The sequence below is a fragment of the Trichomonas vaginalis genome, assembly GCF_026262505.1.
Source record: "Trichomonas vaginalis G3 chromosome Unknown ctg_127, whole genome shotgun sequence".
In the NCBI taxonomy this organism is placed as follows: domain Eukaryota; phylum Parabasalia; order Trichomonadida; family Trichomonadidae; genus Trichomonas; species Trichomonas vaginalis.
In genome coordinates, this window is record NW_026529214.1 from 27,154 (window position 1) to 49,654 (window position 22,501).

Consider the following 22,501-nt stretch of genomic DNA (forward strand, 5'->3'; position numbering starts at 1 on the left):
CGTTGATAGACTGAAACACATTCATGACACGAATGAAATACTTAAGGAACTTAAGGAGAGAATAAATGTTAAGCCAGATGAGAAAATTCCTACTGATCAGAAAGAGATCGTCAGAGAAGTTATAAGTAAAGCTCCATACATAGACTGGGATACATTATGTTCACGTCTTCTCTATTCTGGAGCATACAAATACTATGATCTTGACACATTAATGAAGAAAGTGTTATACCTCAGATATACTAACTTATTTGGTGAAAACATAGATGACTATCTTGAAGGTTTAACTATTGTTCATAAAGATTGGAGAATACTCTTCAATGAGTATAAAGATCTTCCCAATGTTTTCTTTATATGTGATCCTCCATACTTCCATACTTATTCTATACAGTATGGAGATGAATGGACTCTTAAAGATACTGTAGAAACCTTTGATGTCCTTAATTATCCATCTATTTACTTCAGTAGTGATAAATCTTATACAGAAGAACTTTTAGAGATATTGACAAAAAGATATGGAGAGAAGTTTTCTATGAGAAAGCATGTTATAGATAGAGGTTTAATTAATCCTAACACTCAGAAAAATAATGAAGTAATATATGTCACTTTTTCTGTTAATGGAGAAGAGAAAGATCAAGAAGATAATAGTTGATGAGGGAACTGAAGAAGCGACGACATTCATCTTTGACGACGGAAAGCTCACATTCGTTGTCGATAAAAATGGACAACACTTACACAAAAGAAAGAGACCAAGAAAATTTTTAGATCTCCCAAAAGCTAGGAAACCAAAGGAACCATTTCCAGTACCAGCCGTCCAAGAACCAGAGAGACTTTTGATACCAAAACCTGTGGTTGACAAATATGATCCAGATCAGTTCTTCCCAAAAATACCAAAGTTAGAATAAAAACTCCTTTATTTCTTTAGTATTATATAATAAGTCTATTAGTAAGCTCTGTTCTCGTTCTGTTCTGGTATTTTGACGTCTTTTCATGGTCTCGCATAATATTTATTTTTTTTTTTTCAATTTCCCAAATTTTTAGTTTTATATAACCAACCTAATCTCTCTTGCTTAGTGTTTTCTTTTGCTGTGAAAAGTCTTCTCATTTATAATCGAATAAAAAAAGAAAAAATATGTAAAGTTTTATTTGTTGTTACCGCGTATACACAAGGTTTCATCTTGTTTTGCTTTATACTTTCTTTGAACTGCACCAATGTATGTTATTGAATCATTGCTTTGAGTTTTCTTCCAGTTCTATTTTATCATTTTACAATATCTTTAATCATTTCATTACATGCATTCTCTTAAAACCATCTGATTTTTCTTAATATTCGGCTAATCACTTTCTTTAATCTAAGATCAAAGTTTATACACTTGGTGAGAATAACAGTGGTTTCTTTATCATTCCCTTGAACGCTTTGAATGAAGATGAAGAAATTCTTGACACTGAATTGTTTAATTCTGCCTTTCATTGCATCTTTCTGTTCATTGAACACTGGAATCGAATAAGCAACTTTTAAAAGATTTCATTAGCTGAATTTCAGGTCTCAAAATGCCATATTGACCATTAAATGTATTAACATATCGTGTAATCCATCGGTCCTCTCAACAGATTTATATTTTTCATTGAAATGTAAAGAATATGAATAAGATGTCATGATTAATTGGACCATTTTACCTTCTCACAATGTATTGTGTTAACGCTTTTCCATTTTTATCAAATTGCATAGGATAATGCATTCATTATATGCTTACGCGTTTAGGATAATCGTCATTATTAATTTATACCCATTTATGACTTTAATATTTCCTTGACATCATAACGAAAACTTCATTTATACCATCAGGATTCCATTTGGTCCTGTAATGTCTGCTTCATGGCTTCCCAATTTGGTCCATGACGGATTTTGCATATGCTTGAGCTTTCTGGTAATGTTAAAACTTTATCATTTGTTTAAATCCTTTTTTTTTGAAGACCGCAAACAATGTGACTAATTCTTTCATTCCGTTGGAACTTTCATATTTAATATATGCACCTTTTTTGTTTTGTCCCGGTTGTTTTTAATTGGAACCTGCTGTAGAAGATTTGCTATTTCTGTCATGTTTAATTATAAATAAAAATAAAAATTAATTTATAAAAGTTTAATCAATTTATGGAATTTGAATTTAATCAACTATTATTTTTCCATGCTTCACCGTAATTGTTGAGTATTGTGTGTAAATCGTTCAGTGTAATGCCTCATTGGAAATATTCACTTGATAAACAATAACGTTCAACTGGTTGACGACGTAAGACCCCACTGAAAATTTTGAAAAGTGTTGAAGAGTTTGATTTAATGTTTGTGCTTAATGCTTTGAAGTATTTGAACAAGGCCATGAAGAAGAACACTGAAAATGTGTCGACATTGAGTTTAATAATTGATAAATAATATGATTTGCTCATTAGTTTATTAGTTTGATTTTTACACGGCATCATTAGAAAAATTAGTGAATGCAAAAATTCTCTATCAACAATTGAAATACGAAAGTAGTTTCAAATAATTATCCTTGTTTATTAATAATTTATCCTGCTATCCTTGCTTTCTTGATCTGTATTATATAATTCTTTATTACATTAAAAAGTTTGTTTTAAATAATCTTTGCTTCTTCTTTGTGATAAATAATGAATTGGATTTTGATTAATGCTTTAAAGATTCAAAATGTATTCATTCTGAAGGTGAACCGGAACGGTTGATATAAATTAACAACATGTGAATGGGGTGAAAGTTGTTAGAATAATGATAAATTTGTTTAATATCGTTATATGTTTACTTTATTCTGTTTACAATTGCTTCGCAGTGATTGAATTTAAAGTACATTCGAATATGGAATTTGTTCATTAATTTTTCCTTAGATAGAGCATTTCTATTATCTACTCAATGCTTCATTATCATTATCATCTATGTAGGTATTATTACATCTGTGAATTTCTTCAGAATTAAATCCATTTAATCAAAATAAATTATTATTTTAAAACATTATCTATTCATCAATATTTCATTCATATGAATTCTATTACTTGTGGTGTGTAGACCTGTGGATATAATATTTCAAACCTTCATCCGGTGTCCAAGTCCAATACGTAGTCTAGTAAAAACAAACCTGAGGAGGATTTGTCACTTTATTGAACAGTAGTGTCTATTTCACCCTGATATGATTGGATAGAGCTTTCACTTGTACGTAACTTGTTAGTTGAAAGTTTCGTAATCCATCAAAGAATATCCCGCTCCAAATCAGGATTGAACTGGATATTAGTGCATAAGATGAAAGTTTGGTCTTTCTCCTTCTACTAATGGGCCGCGTGCCATTATATCAATTCAGTGGTCTAGTTAATGAGTCTTGCGTATTCTTCTGTGCATTCATCATAATCAGAAGCTTGAAGCATATCTGTGGTAAAGAATATGTCGCCACTGGTGGTATCGGCTTGATCGGGGAAAGTTTTTCTGGATCTATATGAGCGAAACCTCGAAGTATTGGATTTTCTAAAAACTTGTATCTTTGCATTGCATTCTTCGAAATGTTAACACAACATCTGTAAACTTATGAAAGAGCGTATGAGAAATTGAGCTAATACCTTCAGGAGTGATGCAACCTCCATTTAGTGAGAACTCAATATGTTTGAGCTGGAATCATTGAATGGATCTTCCTTTACTAAATAAACGTGGTATTGCTTTTATACTGAATTCTTACAATTAAACCGTATCCTGGTGTATGCATTTTTATCTTCTAAAACTTTCCTTTTGTGCATGTGAAATTATATAACGTCATCAACTGTGCGTCAGCAGATTAGCGGGCTAAGCTTGTAATTAATTTGGAGGAAAGTCCGATTTGTTGGAAGTTCGTGCGATCATATTTTATAACATGATTCATATCTTGTTCATAATTTTCATAGTTATTTTTCATTATAGTAATTTTGTAAATCGCAATCTTAAAGTTCAACCTGACAAATACTAAAAGTATCCTGAAACATAAATTTAGAAATGATTTCACAAATTGATTTGAGGGAATAATCATCGACCGCCTGAAATGCTAAAAATCATTATTTCGGGAATAATTATCAAAAGTGATATCAACTTCTTCATTTGCTTTCTTTGCAAAACTTTGAAGGTCAATATATTTTACCACTACTGAGTTATCATATTTTTGAGAACATTCATTATATAATACAGAATGAACCAATTTTTAACTTTTCCTTTCTTGATTGTTGGTTTATGATGTTGCCAGAAATAGCGACAGATTCACGGGCACATCCATCTGTAAGATACGGCATCACCTTTTCGGTTTCTACTTCTAATTGTTAAAGCTTGATTTGATGGATTTCGTAACCAACGATAAACGCCATGCATTTAAAAAGCGGATATCACAGTGGAAAGCTTTATTTGAAACTAGACGTTGCTTTAACTTTGCGTTTAATATATGTTCACCATAATTGGTTCACATCATGACTGGATATGTTGTAATTCTTAAATGAGTTTGGTTTAATCATCTAAAATATGGAGCATCAGAGGTCATAGATGAACTTTCCAAGTTTCTCTATAATATTCTACGTCATTTTTGCGAATATTTATTTATCTTTTCTGATATGAATGAAACACATTTCCATAATCGGTTTTTAGTTTTGGCACTAATATGATAGTCGTCATTTATAATAAATAAACTCAAAATTAAAGATGAAATGAATTTTAATTTTAATGAAATAATCAACTATGTGCCTTGCAGGTTATTATTTAAGAACTGTGGGGATAAATTAAAAAGAAGATGAGCGCATTAAAGTTTGGAAACAATGAAGCAGGAGGCAAATTGGATATTTTAAAAAAATAATTAGATAACAAAAAAATAAGACATGTGACGTTGCTTGGAATCATAACAAAATAGCTGCCTCAATAGAGAAATATTAAATAAAGGAGAAAAAGTTTGATCAAAGATTCACGATACTAAGATAAAAATAATTTATTTCCACTACTCTACCTTCCTATTTAATTAAGTATTCTCACTGATCTTGTTTGAGTAACAATTCCACAACTGCGTTAATCCCGCTTGTGCGCCCAGTCAGCCGCGATTACCATGCTTTAGTACCTTTAATACCCACCTATGTAGTAGTTCCTCCGTTTTCGCACTGTGGTCAAAAAGTTTGCACAGTTTAATATATCTTTTTATAAACCCAACGCAGCTTTCTTAATTCCATCGCCATAATTTTTTTAAAGAATCCTGCCGCCATTTTCAATATTAATATTAATTAAAAAATAATTCATCACTTATATTCTACATCTTTATTTTCAATGATAATGAAACAATTTAAAAAATAAATGAAACAGGGGGAGGCAGAATAAATTGAAAATGTTTTACCAAAAAATAAATGTTGTTTAGACGGCAATTTACTGAAATAATAAATTTTTTTCATTTTGTTGAAGAATTTAAGAGCTATATGGCTAAGATGAATAAAAAAGTTATTTGAAGAATTGACACGTTGTAAATTGAGATAAATGTTTATAAGTTTGATGGTATTCAAAATTTCCAAAATAAAAAGGGGTGATTAAGTTTTGAACATCTATTCTGAATCAAGAATCCCTCATTTAATGAAAATAGATTTGTTTAACGAAAGATAGAAGTCAGAGTATTTAGCATTGTGCGTCGCCTGTAGCCTACAGCTACAGGACTGACACAATCGAAAAAGTGACAGAGAAAACTGACACCATACTGGGCGCGCATCATGACGACATTATGTGTAAAAATAAACGTTCATATGTAAACTAACCTTTATCACAGCAGGGGCTGATAAATCATAATCGTCGAGAGAGTACGATAGGTGGTTCCCAGGTTTAATCTGTATGGAGAGCAACGTGACGACGTAAATGAAATGCATAACACTGTTTCTCAGTAATTTAAGTAGACTCTGCTGTTGGCTTAACATGTAAGCTTATAAAAGAAGCAGATCACGGAGGCAAAGAAACGCTTACTACAAGGCTGTCTATGTGAATAATAAGAGATTAGCATTGAAAGAAGAGCCTTAAGACAATCAATGATAATATATAATTTATATCTTTTCTCATTTTCACTAGTTGATCGTGTAGATACAAAACTCGGTATCTGAAGTACAATTGAACTATAAGTTTATAGATGATATGTGAGTAATGTGGAGTATAAAAAAGAGTTAATGTAGTAAAATTAGGTGTTTTCGTGGTTTAGAGGAGGGATCAGAAGTCAGTGGCTAAGTTCCTTATGGGCGCTTTAATTCATTGTGGTGGATGTGGTCAGACTTAAGAGAACCTATTCAATGCCAGCTGTTCTGATCATGTCAACATCGTGTTGAGACGAGATCGAAGATCGCAGGATCTCGTTGGCTAAGAGTCAACTTTATACTCAAATCTGGCTATTGTAGAGCTCTTTACCTTTCGGCTTCCTCTAACTTTTTTCAGCAGCTTGAGCTTAGTTCCTCGGATACGGTATTGACTCCTCCAGCTTGCTTTCAAATACTTTGTGCTGGTCTTGATTTAAAACGTAGGCGTTCTCGGGAGTAGCTCGTGGAACCGTTTGCTTTGCCGTTTGCTTGTGATCGAGATCTGGGATCTTGATTCTCGGGTCTTCGATTGGCACCCATCAATATTCTTCCGTCGCCAGAGGACTGTTCTTCAGTCACTCTGGTTCTGGATGGCAAGAGCCTTAGCAGGAGCTTTGTTGTTGTTTCGCTTCATTAAAAATGTAAAGCTTTACGTGTCAAAAAATTCTGTCACGTAAACTATTTTATGTTGAGATTGAGTACCAGACTCTAATATAAGTTTCAACCATTATATTAGAGTCTTATAGGAATTTCATATGGTTCTTTACATAATAATTCCTTTTTTGACCATCAGTTGATTCTTCAACTCTTTGAATGAAAAGCGCTTATAAAACTCAAACACGAGTGCATCTTTTATAACCAGTGATATCGTAAAATTTTGGTGGCAAGCTGTTCATATCACATTACATATAAATTGTTTGTTATCATGAGCAATATTACTCAACGTGTACTAAAGGCTCAAGGAGAGGATTTTATTCTTATCTGATAACCGACAAATTTATATTGTTGGTTGGCCCTTTCGCTCAAGGATAAACCTGATATTCGCTATAGTTATGAAAAGCTCAATCAAAGTACTTATATGTTTTTTTATCTTTATCATTTTCGTCAGTGAAAATCTGCTATGGTCAAAACTATAATATAACATGCATTCGCGAGATATAGTGTTTTTTTCCATAAGTCTAAAAATTTTGCTTTCGAGTGGAATTACTTTTTGCGTGAATGTTCTTACCATGGCATCTTCCCAAACAAGCTCTGTTTTCTGATGTTGTGTCTGTTTCAGTGGTTTCTAATAACGCAGTGATGAAATCCAACACATCTCCTAGGGACATGTCATATTTATAATTCAAGGCATTTTTTTCTAATACTATGTATGAAGGTAATGTTATGATTGGTGATGTACCTTTCTTAATCATTCAATTTATTTTCATTTGAATCATAAGTAACAATCAACAAATTCCTCTACTTGCCTCAGTCATTTTTCCATAAGACCTTCATGTCAACTCTGTGTAGTCATGTTGGGTTTTATGTAATATCTCATGTCAAAGCTTTTTTTTCACTGATTTTGATGAATCTGTCATTTCTAATGGAATAGCAAGAAACTCAAAGTCTGGTGCTCAAGACTTATCTTTTTATCTCAAGAGCTTTTGACGCAGGATATTCAATGAAGTCTCTCGGTAATTTATATGACTGTATTACCACTTATCGTGCCATCATTCATAACATGTTCATAGTATATATCCATCATATTTAGACATTTTATATGTAACTAAAAGATGAGAAAGTTATTAATCAAGTAGATAAGATTCTTTCATGAATGGAGCACGTAAGAATAGTAAGAAAACTAAACAATTGCACTCATTATGCCATTTTCTGATGATTATCCATTTTGTACTAATGGTGTTTATTTTCCTACTGGCGGTAAGATGGGTTCAGGTAAGATTATGGTGTTATCGTTCATATAATGATAACAGAACGCTTCACTAATACTCCCATATATGACTCAATAGTTTATCTCAGCAACATCAGGAACAATGGAAAAACAGCGGAAGACATTTATGAGTCAAGTTAAAGCACCAGTACTTAGAAGAAAGGATGATAAAAAACTTATGCGTTATTTTAATGAAGAACGTTAAGATGAAAGCAAAGTATTACGCTATTGTTGAGTTCGTTCAAAGTAAGTTCGAAAAATATTTCAGAGGAGAATGGAACACATTCTTAACAAAGCATCAACTAAGGAAACCTGATGGAAAGTTTGAGTATAAGAAGATTGCAATATATGTTGTAAAGAAGTTGAACAAATATCCTTTCTACAAAGTATCACAGTAATTCTCTATTAGTGTTAGACGATATGGTGGTCATGACTTACTATTGAATGACCCACGTTCACACATTAGCGAACTTCATCACTAAGGTCAGACATTATAACTATACTGTGTGTCATCATGTGTCAAACATGGAGACATATATGTTTTAAACATTAAGAGACTATGCACTGACTTCGTTATCATTTCAAGGTTATCTATGAGAGACTTTCAGTCAATGATTGAACAGTCAGGAAGCAACAGAAGATTGGAAGAAGTTATGGAACAAATACAAAGAGCTAACCAACCAACCTCGTTCATATATGGAAGTTCATATAGTTGCAGGAAAGACGGACTTTAAAGAAGTTAAGCAACAAAAGAGACATTATTTTAAGAAGAAATAAATGGGTTTTGGCGATTATAGTTAAAAGGCTGGAATTGGGGTATGGTGAAAAAAAAAATCCTGGTCTTGTAATAGGTGCTGGATTTAACAATTGCTAACAAACTTTTCCCTCAAGTTGGTCAAGTCGGTGGTGTTATCGGTAGTCTTGCGTGAAAGAATTGCAAAAACTACATTAGGTGAAGATAATGCATTTAACGAAGAATCTTTAAAGCATCAATTAAAGCTCTTGGTGGTGACTTCAGTAGAGACAAGCCTGTGAAACACCTATAGTTCAACCTCAAACAAACTATTGACGAACAATAAGTAATACGGCATACCATTGGAGGAGGCATTTTGGAACAATCAATAAGCCATTAGTTCAGTCAGTACTATGTACTACAGACATGCATGGATTAATGCTATTAGTGGCAACTATACGCAGATAATATATTTTTATGAGGTTTAAATGAGTGAACAAGAGAGGAAACTCATTGATGAACGAGTTAAGAATGGGAGAATGAACGTCCGAATTCGTAACCATAATTAGCGATCAAAAGTTCAAGCAGCATACATTTGATTTTTGCGCGATATATATAATGATCTTGCTTTTGGATTACAATGCTAGGCAATACTTTGAGAAAGAATATTGTTCAAAAAGGTCGTATTAATTTTCCCATGAGAAGAGAAGGCTTTTTGATTACATCCAAACATATACAGCTACGTGGTAGAGACCCTTTTTACAGACGCGGTTTCGTAACTTTAAAAGCACGTTCTTCTATTAATGATGATCCAGATTTCTAAATACATTATTTTCGTTCTCCACCTTCGCATCCTTTACGAAACAGTGATCCTGGATAATGACGCTAAACGAAGATATATAAGACGAAATTAGCTAAATACAAGAACCTAAGGATCCAAGGACTGGAGAAGTAAAGGAATCACATGTCAAGATAAAAAGCTTTACAAGTAGTTGAAGAATTGGAGAACGATCTAATAGATTAACGTGGAAGAAAAAGGAAGTACAAATATGAACCAAACTAGATAAGATGATTAAGGAATATAGAGGATTGGCGAAATACATCGAGCGTTCTAATAAAGGAAGTAGAAAACACACAAAAGCTGCAGAAAAATGATCATTGATGAATTACTGTTAGGTGAATTTCTATAAAACAAAGACAGATAACTTAATGGGTGAGGCTTATTATTTGGAGGAATTGGTATAATGAGAGGTTAAAACAAATGTCGACTCCAACACCAACTCCTACACCTACTCCTACAGTAGCTCCAACACAACTCCCATCCCTGAACCAACAGTAGCTCCAACGCCAACTCCTACAGTAGCTCCACGCCAACTCTGACACCAACTGCTCACGCAGGTCCTCCACCAATGTTCGAGTAGTCATGGTATAACATTAAATAAACAACACCTACACCAAAAATAACTCCTGTATACAATCCTAGTACAACTAACCCAAGTACTGATTCAAATCAAGCGGAAAGATCACAGTGTTCTTAAAAGAGCTAATACACAACTGCTTCCCTATTAGAACACCAGAGCCAACTCCAAGAATCACAAAGGCGCCAACACTTCACCGACTGTTGAACCAATCCATAACCAACAGTACCTCCAACTCCATCTCCAACTTCCATCACCGACACCTACAAAAGCACCTACTCCATCTCCAACTCCGACTAAAGCTCCGGACACCGTCTTCCAACACCAACTAAAGCTCCAACACCGTCTCCAACTCCAGCTGAACCAACTGATGCAGAATCTATTCAAAATTGGTTAGACGAAGAAAAGCGAAAAAGAAAAGGCTGCAATTGATGCTGCACAGAAAAAACACACCCCCACAGGACACTTGGTGGTTACATGTTAAAGAAGACAAACATTCAAAGACAAGAACGTGCATTGAGTGTTTCCAGAGAACAAGCACAAGAAGAGAAGAAAATAGTTGAAAGGAGAAGTCTCAAATAGAGGTGGGTCCAGGGAATTACAAAGATCAAACTATCCAGCAGAGAAAGCCTCGAGTGATAAATGTGTCTCAAGAGCTTACTGATTTAGTTACCCATGGTATTCAAACTGGTTGCAAACAGCTGTTGTAGTGCTATTTGAACCCAGTGTTGACACTTGTTGTTGAAATACTGTAAGAACTGTTACAATCCTACACCTGAAGATAGGAGGAAGAATTTCTACTCTTAATACAAAGGCAAAACAGATATGGATTGTCGTGGAATTTTAAATGCTGTAGTGCTATTGGCAATGTGCTTTCAGCGGTAGGGGGATGGCTCGGAAGAACAGCAACATCAACCGCAAATGGAATATAACAGGTGCCAAATCACTTGGTAATTGGGCTGAATGATAAGTATACAAAATATTATGAAGAAAAAGCTCGTAAGGCTTAAGGAAGAAGCTGAAACGAAAGGCGAAAAGAAGCTGAACGTTAAGAAATAGAGGAGCTTAGAAGAAAGAAAAAGCTCGTAAGGCTAAGGAAGAAGCTGAACGAAAGGGAAAGAAGAAGCTGAACGTAAAGAACTAGAGGAGCTTAAGAAGAAAAAAAAGCTCGTAAGGCTAAGGAAGAAGGCAAGATAGGAAAGGCGAAAGAAGAAGAGATACAAAGGCCTAAGGAAGAAGCTGATAGAAAGGCGAAAGCAGCAACACACGCCAATCATCTCCTTCACCATCACCAATCTTCGCCATCTCATCTCCTTCACCATCTCATCTCCTTCACCATCACCAAACTCCATCGCCATCTCCAATCTCCTTCACATCAATAGCGGCTCCTGTTGAGACAAATTTGGTGCATGGGTGCTGATTTAGTCAAGATGCTGCACAAGGAATTGGAAAGGAACTGAAGAACACAACATTAGGTACAGATAGAGTGCGTTTTTGGTAATCTTACGGATTACACAATTAGATCAGCTGCTAATCTTTTATATAAACCAGACTATCTGATAACGGTACTGATGAATTGGCTGTAAACGGACTAGCATCAATTAAGAAATCAGCAGAAGATAAATACGATGAATGGAAAAAGAATATTAAGGTGAATATAATAAGTATGCATATCCTGAAGAACATATGAAGTTAGAGCTTACCAACTAAGATAAATATGTAATGAACAACAAATACTAACAACGCAAACGACGAAAGCTGACAGAAAGATTTGATGACACTCTCTACTCCAACTCCTGCAATGGCGAACATCACAACAATTGCTCCAAGAGTTCCAACAGGAGAAGGTAATATCAGGAAATGTTTCACTACTCATAACATTACTGAAGCAGCTAATGTTTCAGCAGTTGAGCACCTGTTGTTAATGTAACTCAGGAAAACGCTACTGAAACATCACACCAAGACAGGATGTAAATAATGAACGTCCAGAAGTTAAGGAGGTTGCAAAAGCATACCTGGAGAAAAATACTAACACAAGTTCTTGAAGCAGAAAAGCATCTCAATTCAGAAAAACACCATCTCCAACTCCTGAAGCATCAGTTCCTCCAGCAATTGTGGAAAATATACCTTCAGTATCACCATGGCAGAAATTTTATGGATTGTTTTAAAGGAGCGAATAAGGTAATGGATGCTGCTGAGAATCTCAAAAAAGTTCAAGAATGAAAGTCGCAACTGGTGCAAAGAAATAGATAAGAGAATGATAAACAGCTGCTGGAATTAGCTAAACACAAGACTGAAGCAACTAAAACAAGCAGCAAGCTCCGTAAACAATCTATATCTAAAGTCTAACAAAGACAGGTCCTTGACCCAAAGTGCTAAAGTCAAACAAGAATCCAACACCACCTCAGAGAGAGAAGTCCAAGATAAGGACAAGGACAAGAAGAAGGATAAATCAAAGAAGAGAACAAAGACAAGAAGAAAGATAAGGATAAGAAAAAATCGCAAAAAGAAAATAAAACATAAAAATTTATCCAGTAAGAAATGAGTTCAGTCATTAAAGATTCAACTAAAACAAAAGTGGGTTAACTGAATATAATAAAAGTCATGGTAAGGTTCCTGATGATATTAATGTACATACAATGAAAGGAGAAACCGGACGTGTACAGTTCCGTAAAGTCAAGGCAAACCTCTCAAAATGATGAACAGATCAGAAGGAAAATTCTCATTGTAATGAAACAAAAATAAGAGGACTTTACAAGCTTAAACTCGAAACCCTCAACGATCTTCTCAAGAAAAACTAGGCCTAATCCTTTAAACATGACCTTCATTAATATTTTTCCTCCAATTAGCTGTATTCCATTTGTGAACAACCTGTTTGATTACCTTCACGCATCACCTCTACCTGTCACTTTCCTGCGTATTTTCGTTCCTACGAACACGGTAAACATCATACTTTACATCATTACCGACAAGTTCATGACCATCAATACTTTTAAACAGCACGTGTCTTCCTGATTCTAAGTTCTCCTTGCTTATATCCATGCTTCTAATTTTTGTCCATCATCTGATAACGTAGTTGGATATTCTTGCAACACTTCCATCTTTTGCTCTTATACAAAGTATAATGCAAATTTGGTTAATCAACGAATCACTGATTAATAAGAAGAGATCAGATGTCTTCTTTGTTGTATACCTTTACCCGCAGTTCTTGGTGCAACTATTGATTGAACTTTTTTGACCAGCGTCTTAAGTTTATGAAAGGTTATTTTTTTCTGACATAATCTCTTCTTTTCAATCTTGCTTCTTTATATATTTCCTCATTAATGCCTTGTTCTGTGAAATCCATCAGGCTTTGTTGTGTGCCTTGAATGGATACTTCAGATGTTGTAAGTCATTAATAATTTGTCTCAATTGTATCTGCATGGAAAGGTGGTGTTTTAATCACCTGTCTTTGAGGTTTAACTTCATATGTAACATAGCGTCTAATAGTTACTACAGAACACTATAAAAATCTAAGTATGGTTATGATTGTATTTCTGTTGTTCGTCTGTGCTCAATGTATGGACTGAACCAAACAGATCTCGAACCATTTGTTCGTATATAAAGCTGGGTCTTCATCACTAGTAAGGTATGGTGAGGCTCATTCACCTGTAGTCTTGTGAAATGAACTTATGCAATTGCACTTAGAACATTGTTTGGAGTTCTTGTTAAACTCATTGGGAAACGCATAACCTTTTCTATCGGTTTACATGATGAACAAAAAGAAACCAATGGTGGTGTTCCACCGAGAATTCTCAAATTATTCGAATGATTAAGCTCACTCATATCAGTTGAATATATTGGTAGCATCAAAATCCCTCTTGTATTAAAGTTTTTTCTGTTACCAACAGTCATTTTTTTATTAACGTGTTAAAGTCCTTACAGGCATTGAAGTACATCGCTATTAACCATCATGGATCTGCGAAATTCATGCTAAATGTTGATGCCATCAGGTTCTTTCTTCTGTTGGTGCATAGAAACCTTGCTTCATCATAAAGGTTCATTAATGGTTTGGTCACGTTTGGGTAGACCCAATTTTTGCAATATTTGAGGATATGAGTAATGATACACTAAGGTTTGAACCCATACTACCATTCATCAAACAGTATATTCTTTGGTGGAGAGTTGTCTTATTATTCTTCTCTTGGGGCTTTGAGTTTGGACGATCTGATCTAGATCATTGTAAACAACTCCTGTATGCAGTATATTCTGTTGTCTGTTCTCTGGGTTAATGTTCGTCATTTATTGAATATTTTTTGTTCCTATCAAACTTTGTATATTTCGTTAACATATTCCTTATCTGCCTTCTTCCCTAACTCATCGTTAACATATGTTTTATCCGCTTTAAGGTCTAAACATCCTGTATCAGCTTTAGTTTTTAAAATCTTTGATGTCCATTCATGATACCATTCAACCATTTCTTTAATTTCATTATCTTTTTCATCCACATATTCCTTATCTGTCCTCTTCTTTAACTCACTATCCACATATTCCTTATCTGCCTTCTCCATTATGTCATTTAGGAAACCTTTTATGAATTCCTCATTTAAATTAAATCTTCCAATCTTCAAAACTTTAGGAAATGCATTTAATGCGTAATATCTCTGTTCTTCTGGTGGAATTGATGTTATATCATCCGTTATTCCTTTAATTTTTGAATTCATAAATAAAATTTCTTTTATATTTGATATCACTGCACCACCTTTGCAAACGAATTCGAAATGTTCATTTTTCAATACTATCTCCAAATCTCCATATTTCAACCTTTGCGTTTGTTCTGCCGTCTTTGAATTATATGCATATATGGCGTATGTAATGGTCTGAGGGACCTGGGTGCTTTGTGCCTTAAGTTGTGTGGTTGCTGTTGTTTAATCATTTATTATGATTTAAAAATAAATATTTAATCCGTTATCTCATCACCTATTTTTTCTATTTGAAATTGCCATAATATTTCATTCATGAATTCTAAATCACAATCAAATAGGTCAGTTACTCTAAATTTAATATTTGATAAATCTTTTGAATGAAGAATAAATGAATTCCCGGATAATTGAAACGGATATGATAAAGAAAATGTGTTTAAGTTGATGGATAAAATGTTTTGTATTGATGGGTAAGAGTTAGGGTCTAATGTTTGATGTGAAAATCTCATTGGGGTATTAACTTTATCACATTTGATTAAAATGAAATTGGAACCAGTGTCAGAATACAAAACATCCCCAACATCTTTTTCAAAATTTAATATTCCCAACAATGAACGAAGATGAGGAGTACAAAATTTAATTTTCAGCGGAAATTTAATAAGGTTATTTATTTCATCAAGTTCAAAAAGTTTATCGGGTTTTGATTTAAAATTTTCTTCATACCATACGATAAATGATTCATTTAAATAACTTAAAATCATGTTAATATCCCATTTCGCTATCACATTATTTATATACATATCATACGTTTTTTCATGGTCATCTTTAATAAATGATATATAATCTGAAGGGTCTAAAAGAATGGGATTAAATTTACCACTCACAGAAACGAGAGTAACATTATAAATTCCGCTAACTGTTAAATTTAATTCACAGTTATTATTCGAAATAATATTGATAATTGACATTTTTATTACGATTAAAAATATGGTAAAGCGTTATTTTCCAGTGATAAAAAAACTAGGATAAGATTACCTCAAGAATTCATAAATTCAACGAATAAGAAATTCATTCATGTTATAAATTTTAGTGTTTTCAGAAAATATGAGTCGATGTCATATTCATCAACAGGTTATATTTCACTTCATTCAAATTTAGTTCAATCAAACCCATATAATGACCATTTCATAAGATTTTCAGATGGTATTAAAAATGTAATTGATAGATTAAAATATGAACAGATTGACAATATCGAATTTTTGGAATTTTGGTTTAAATATCCTGATGGAAAAAAGATTGAAGTTAAAGATAAAGCTGATACTATAACAAAAACAATTACAATGACCGATCCAGATAGTGGGGAACAAAAAGAAATAAAACAAACGATAGAAACTGGTGAAAGGTCAATTATTATTGATTATGATTCAAAGGATTATTATTCAATAATGTTAATGCTTGAATATTAAATGGCCTTAACAAAGAATTTTTCAAGTGATATTTTATATTCATCAACTATTTTATTATAAATATCATTATATGTTAAATGAAGTTCAGTTGTTGTTCCGTTCTTTGATATCTTAATTGTGCTAATATCCTTTATAGGATTTATTTTTGCAACTGTTCCGCAGCATGAAACCTCATCATCTATGAAAAAATTGAATCTTAACGTCTGAATCTTGAACATCACAAAGAATGGCGATAATGTGAATTAATGATTCATAAGGTAAAATAATTAAACCGGATTGATCAATTAAATTTATTATTGAATCATAATTATTAATTATTATATCACGGTAAATTTTCATTAATTCTGAATTAATGTCTATTTTATATGGCGCATTGCGACTGGAATCGTAGATTCCTGGGTTCTCGATGTTTGATGAAAGAGGCGGGGGGTATGTTGGATAAGTGGGAATTTCAACGGGTTCTTTACCAGGTTCAGATAAAATGATTGGGTCTCCATCTTCTTTATTTTGCTCCTCCTCCTTTTTCGGTAAGTCACGAGTTAATAAATTTGGTTGAGTTGCTGACCTTGTTAATTCAGGACTAACATTAACTTTAACATTTTGAATAATTCGTGATTTATCATCATTTACGTTTATAACCAACCGTAATCTCTGCTTTTGCGTTAGTGTTCTTTTGACTAGTGAAACGTCTTCTCATTTATAATCGAATAAAAAAAGAAAAATATATTTAAAGTTTTATTTAGTTGTTACGGTAATATCCCAAGGTTCATCCTTGTTTGCTTATACTTTCTTTGTAACTGCACCAATTATGTTATTGATATTGCTTTGAGTTTCTTCCAGTCTTATTTTATCATTTACAATATCTTTAATCATTTCATTACATGCATTCTTAAAACCATCTGATTTTTCTAATTTACGTCTATCACTTTCTTTAATTAAATCAAAGTTATAACCTTGTTGAGAATAAAGTGGTTTCTTTATCAATTCCTTGAACGCTTCTGAAAGTGAAGATGAAGAAATTCTTGCCACTTGAATTGGTTTAAATTCTGCTTTCATTGCTTCTTTCTGTTCATTGAACACTGGATCGAATAAAGCAACTTTAAAGAATTTCTTAGCTGGAATTTCAGGTCTCAAATATGCATATTGACCATCAAACTGATTAACATATCGTGGTAATCCATCCGGTCCCTCTTCAACAGCATTTAATTTTTCATTGAAATAAGAATATGGAATAAGATGGTATGAATACATTGGACCATTTTCACCTTCTCCAATGTATTGTTTAACAGCTTTTCCATTTTCATCAAATTGCATAGGATAACATTCATTATATGCTTTACGTTTAGGATAATCCGTCATTATTAATTTATACCCATTTATGACTTTAATATTTCCTTGACCATCAGTAACGAAAACTTCATTTATACCATCAGGCTTTCCATTTGGTCCTGTAATGTCTGCTTCATGTGCTTCCCAATTTGGTCCATGACGTTTGGCATATGCTTGAGCTTCTGGTAATGTTAAAACGTTTCTCATTTGTTTAACATCCTTTTGAAGACCGGCAACAATGTGGACTAATTCTTTCATTCCGTCTGGAACTTTCATAGTTCTATTATATGCACCCTTTTTGTTTGTCCCTTGTTTTAATGGAACCTGTAGAAGATTTGCTATTTCTGTCATGTTTAATTATAAATAAAAAATAAAAATTAATTATAAAAAGTTAATCAAATTTAATGGAACCTTTATTTAAATCAACTATTATTTTTCCATGTTCACCTAATTGTTGATATTGTGTGTAAAGTTCATTAATGCTCATTGGTAAATTCACTTGATAAAGCATAACGTTCAACTGTTGACGACTAAACCACTGAAAATGAAAAGTGTTGATAGATTTGATTTAATGTTTGTGCTTAATGCTTTGAAGTATTGAACAGCCATGAAGAATGAACACTGAATGTGTCGACATTGAGTTAATAATTGATTAAAATATGATTTCTCATTAGTTATTAGTTTTGATTTCACGGCATCATCTAGAAAAATTAGTGAATGCAAAAATTCTCTATCAAAATTTGAAATAGAAAGTGTTTCAAATAATTCATCCCTTTGTTTATTAATAATTTTATCCTCTAATCCTTGCTTCTTGATTGTATTATATAATTCTTTATACATTAAAAAGTTTTTTAAATAATCTTCTGCTTCTTCTTGTGATAAATAAATAATTGGAATTTTGATTAAATGCTTTAAAGATTCAAATGTATCATCTGAAGGTGAACCTGAACGGTTGATATAAATTAACACATGTGAATGGGGTGAAGTGTTAGCAATAATGATAATTTGTTTTAATATCGTTAATGTTTTACCTTTATTCTGTTTACCAATTGCTGCAGTGATTGAATTTAAGTAACATTCAGAATATGGAATTTTCATTAATTTTTCCTTAGATAGAGCATTTCTATTATCACTCAATGCTTCATTAATCATATCATCTATGTAGGTATTATATACATCTGTTAATTCTTCAGAATTGAAATCCATTTAATCAAAAATAAATTTATAATTTTAAACATTTCTATTCATCAATATTTCATCATATGAACTTCTATACTGTGGTGGTGTACCTGTTGGATGATATTTCAAACCTTCATCCGGTGTCCATGTCCAATACGTAGTCCTAGTAAACCAAACCTGAGGAGGATTTGTCACTTTTGAACAGTAAGTGTCATTTTCACCCTGAATGATTGGATAAGCTTTCACTTGTACTGTAACTTGTGAGTTGAAAGTTTCTAATCCATCAAAGAATATACCCGCTCCATCACGTTGAACTGGAATAGTGCATAAGAATGAAGTTTGGTCTTTCCATGTTCTAGCTAATGGCGTGCCATTATCATCATTCAGTGGTCTAGTTAATGAGTCCTCGTATTCTTCTGTGCATTCATTCACTCCATCTAAATCAGAAGCTTGAAGCATACGTGTAAAGAATATGTCGCCCACTGTGGTCATCGCTTGATCGGGGAAGTTTCTGGAATCTATAGTGACCTGAAGACCTCGAAGCATTGGATTTTCTAAAACTGTTCTTTGCATTGCATTCTTCGGAAATGTTAACACAACATCTGTAACATTATGAAGAGCGTATGAGAAATCTGAGCTAATACCTTCAGGAGTGATGCAACCTCCATTTAGTGAACGAACGTCAATATGTTGAGCTGGAATCATGAATGGATCTTCCTTACTAAATAAACGTGGTATTGCTTTAACTGATTCTTCAATTAAACCGTATCCTGGTGTAATGCATTTATCCTCTAAAACTTCCATCTTTGTGCATGAAATAGTTACGTCATCAACTGTTGCGTCAGCAGATGTAGCGGCTAAGCTTGTAATTAATTTGGCAGGAAGTCCGATTTGTTGGAATTTGCGATCATATTTATAAACATGATTCATAATCTTTTCATAATTTTCATCAGTTATCTTTTCATAAACGTAATTTTGTAAATCAGCAACTCTTAACGGGTCAACCTGACAAAATACTAAAGTATCCCTGAAAACATAATATTTAAGAATGATTTCACCAAATGATTTAGGATAATCATCGAACGCCTGAAATGCTAACAAATCATTTACCGGAATAATCATATCAAAAGTGATATCAACTTCTTCATTTGCTCTCTTGAAAACTTCTGAAGGGTCAATATATTTACCACATACTGAGTTATCATATTTTTGAACATTATTATATAACGAATGAACAAACTTTTTAACTTTCCTTTCTGATTTTGGTTTATATGTTGCAAATGCGAAAGATTCACGGGCACAATCCATCTGAAGATAACCAGCATCACCTCTTTCGGTTTCTACTTCTAATTGTTTAAAGCTTTGATTTGATGATTTGTAACCAACGAATAAACGCATGCATTTAAAAGCGGCATCACATGTGAAAGCTTTATTTGAAACTAGAGTTGCTTTAACTTTGCGTTTAATATATGTGTCACCTAATTGGTTCACATCATGAGCTGGATTTGTAATTCTTAAATGAGTTTGTTTATCATCAAAATATGGAGCATCAGAGTCATAGCATGAACTTTCAAGTTCTCTATAATATCTTCTACCGTCATTCTTTGCGAATATTTCATTTATCTTTTCGAATGAATGAAACACATTTCCATTAATCGGTTTAGTGTTTGGCACTAAATAGTTAGTCGTCATTTATTAATAAATAAAAAATCAAAATTAAAAGATGAAAATGAATTTTTAATTTTAATGAAATAATCAACTATGGCTGCAGGTATATTTTAAACTGTGGATAGTAAAAGAGGAGCGCATAAGTTTGGGAACAATGAAGAAGGGAGCAAATGGATATTTAAAAATAAAGAAGCAATTAGTGACGTTGCTGAATCAATAACACAAAAGCTGCCCCAATAAGAGAAATATTAAATAAAGGAGAAAAAGTTTATCAAAGACTTCAACCGATACTAAGATAAAAATAATTTATTTTTCCACTATCTACCTCCTATTTTATTAAGTATTCCTTCAGCAATTCCACCAACTGCGTTACCCGCTTGTGCTCCCATCGCCGGATTACCTGCTTTAGTACCTAATACCCCACCTATGATAGTTCCTGCCGTTTTCGCTACTGGTGCCAAAAAGTTTGCAACAGGTTTAATAATCTTTTTATAAACCCAACCCGCAGCTTTCTTAATTCCATCCCATAATTTTTAAAGAATCCTGCCGCCATTTCTGATTTAATATTAATTAAAAAATATATTTCATCACTTATATTCTAATTTTTATTTAATGATAAATGAAACCAATTTTAAAAATAAATGAAACAGGGGAGGAAGAAATAAATGAAAATGTTCAACAAAAAATAAATGTTGTTAAACCAATTACTGAAATAAAAATTTTTTCATCTGTTGAAGAATTTAATGACTATTATGCTAATAATAAAAAATTATTTGAAGAATTGACAACGTGTAAATTGAATAAAATGTTTAAAGTTGATGGATTCAAAATTTCAAAAATAAAAGGGGTGATTAGTTTGAAATCTATTCCTCAATCAAGAATCACCTCATTAATGAAAATAGATGATTTAACAAAAAGAATAGAAGTACAGTATACATTGTGCGTCGCCTGTAGCCTACAGCTACAGGCACCGACACAATGAAAAAAGTGACAGAAAACTGACACCATACGGGCGCGCATATGTACGCATATATGTGTAAAAATAAACGTTCATATGTAAACTAACCTTTATTCACTAGCAGGGGCTGATAAATCATAATCGTCGAGAAGTACGATAGGTGGTCCCACAGGTTTAATCTGTATGGAGAGGCAAACGTGACGTAAGAAGCATAACACTGGTTTCTCAGTATATTTAATAGACTCTGCTGTTGGCTTAACTGTAAGCTTATAAAAGAAGCAGATCACGGAGGCAAAGAAACGCTTACATCAACTCCTTGATGAACAATAAGCTTACTTAAGACTAAACAATTAATTATACTAACTTTTATACTTTTTCTCTTTTCCTAAGTTGATCGTGATCACAAAGATCGTGATCTGAGTGACAATGAACTATAAGTTATATGAGGATATATGTGAGTAATGTGAGTATAAAAAAAGAGTTATAGTAGTAAAATTAGGTGTTTATTCGTGGTTTAGAGGAGGGATCAGAAGTCAGTGGCTAAGTTCCTTATGGCGCGCTTTAATTCATGGTAGGATGTGTCAGCCTTAAGGAACCTTTCATGCCAGCTGTCTGACTCATGTCCCACACGGTTGAGACGAGATCGAAGATCGCAGATCTCGTTGGCATAAGAGTCAACTTTATACTCAAGCTGGCTGATGTAGAGCTCTTTACCTTTCGCTTCCTCTACTTTTTCAGCCAGCTTGAGCTTTAGTTCCTCGAGAGCTACGTTTGACTCCTCCAGCTGCTTCAAATACTTGTGGCTGGTCTTGATTAAACGTAGCTCTCGAGGAGTAGCTCGTGGACCCGTTTTCTTTGCCGTTTGCTTGTGATCGAGATCTGGGATCTTGATCTCGGTCTTCGGACTCTCGCCACCCATCAATATTTCCTCGTCGCCAGAGGACTGTTCTTCAGTCACCTCTGGCTTCTGGATGGCAAGAGCCTTAGCAGGAGCTGTGTTGTTCGCTTCCATTAAAAAATGTAAACTTTACGTGTCAAAATTTTTTGA

At 33.3% G+C, this 22,501-nt stretch overlaps 3 protein-coding genes and 3 pseudogenes across 6 annotated transcripts, besides 3 other annotated features; 1 reads left to right on the forward strand and 5 right to left on the reverse strand.

Moving 5' to 3' along the window:
• Window positions 1-596: 596 nt before the first annotated feature.
• Window positions 597-902, forward strand: TVAGG3_1076830 (uncharacterized protein; the record flags this gene model as incomplete). The annotated part of the gene is made up of 1 exon (XM_051256551.1): window positions 597-902. One exon carries the CDS (start codon window positions 597-599, stop codon window positions 900-902), a length of 306 nt encoding a protein of 101 aa, XP_051076226.1.
• Window positions 903-6,696: 5,794 nt separating this feature from the next.
• Window positions 6,697-10,554: a mobile genetic element.
• A 6,545-nt stretch (window positions 10,555-17,099) lies between these two features.
• On the reverse strand, window positions 17,100-17,633 carry TVAGG3_1076850 (uncharacterized protein; the record flags this gene model as incomplete). Its single annotated transcript, XM_051256552.1, has 1 exon — window positions 17,100-17,633. One exon carries the CDS (start codon window positions 17,631-17,633, stop codon window positions 17,100-17,102), a length of 534 nt encoding a protein of 177 aa, XP_051076227.1.
• Window positions 17,634-17,685: 52 nt separating this feature from the next.
• On the reverse strand, window positions 17,686-17,999 carry TVAGG3_1076860 (annotated as a pseudogene). Its single transcript has one exon. A coding segment is annotated over exon 1 (314 nt).
• A 180-nt stretch (window positions 18,000-18,179) lies between these two features.
• Window positions 18,180-19,439: a mobile genetic element.
• Window positions 18,879-19,373, reverse strand: TVAGG3_1076880 (uncharacterized protein; the record flags this gene model as incomplete). The annotated part of the gene is made up of 1 exon (XM_051256553.1): window positions 18,879-19,373. The coding sequence occupies one exon, from the start codon at window positions 19,371-19,373 to the stop codon at window positions 18,879-18,881; it is 495 nt and encodes a 164-aa protein (XP_051076228.1).
• Window positions 19,440-19,945: 506 nt separating the features above from the next.
• On the reverse strand, window positions 19,946-20,519 carry TVAGG3_1076890 (annotated as a pseudogene). The gene has a single exon. A coding segment is annotated over exon 1 (574 nt).
• Window positions 20,520-21,979: 1,460 nt separating this feature from the next.
• Window positions 21,980-22,318, reverse strand: TVAGG3_1076900 (annotated as a pseudogene). Its single transcript has one exon. A coding segment is annotated over exon 1 (339 nt).
• A 119-nt stretch (window positions 22,319-22,437) lies between these two features.
• Window positions 22,438-22,501: part of a mobile genetic element that runs on past the window's edge.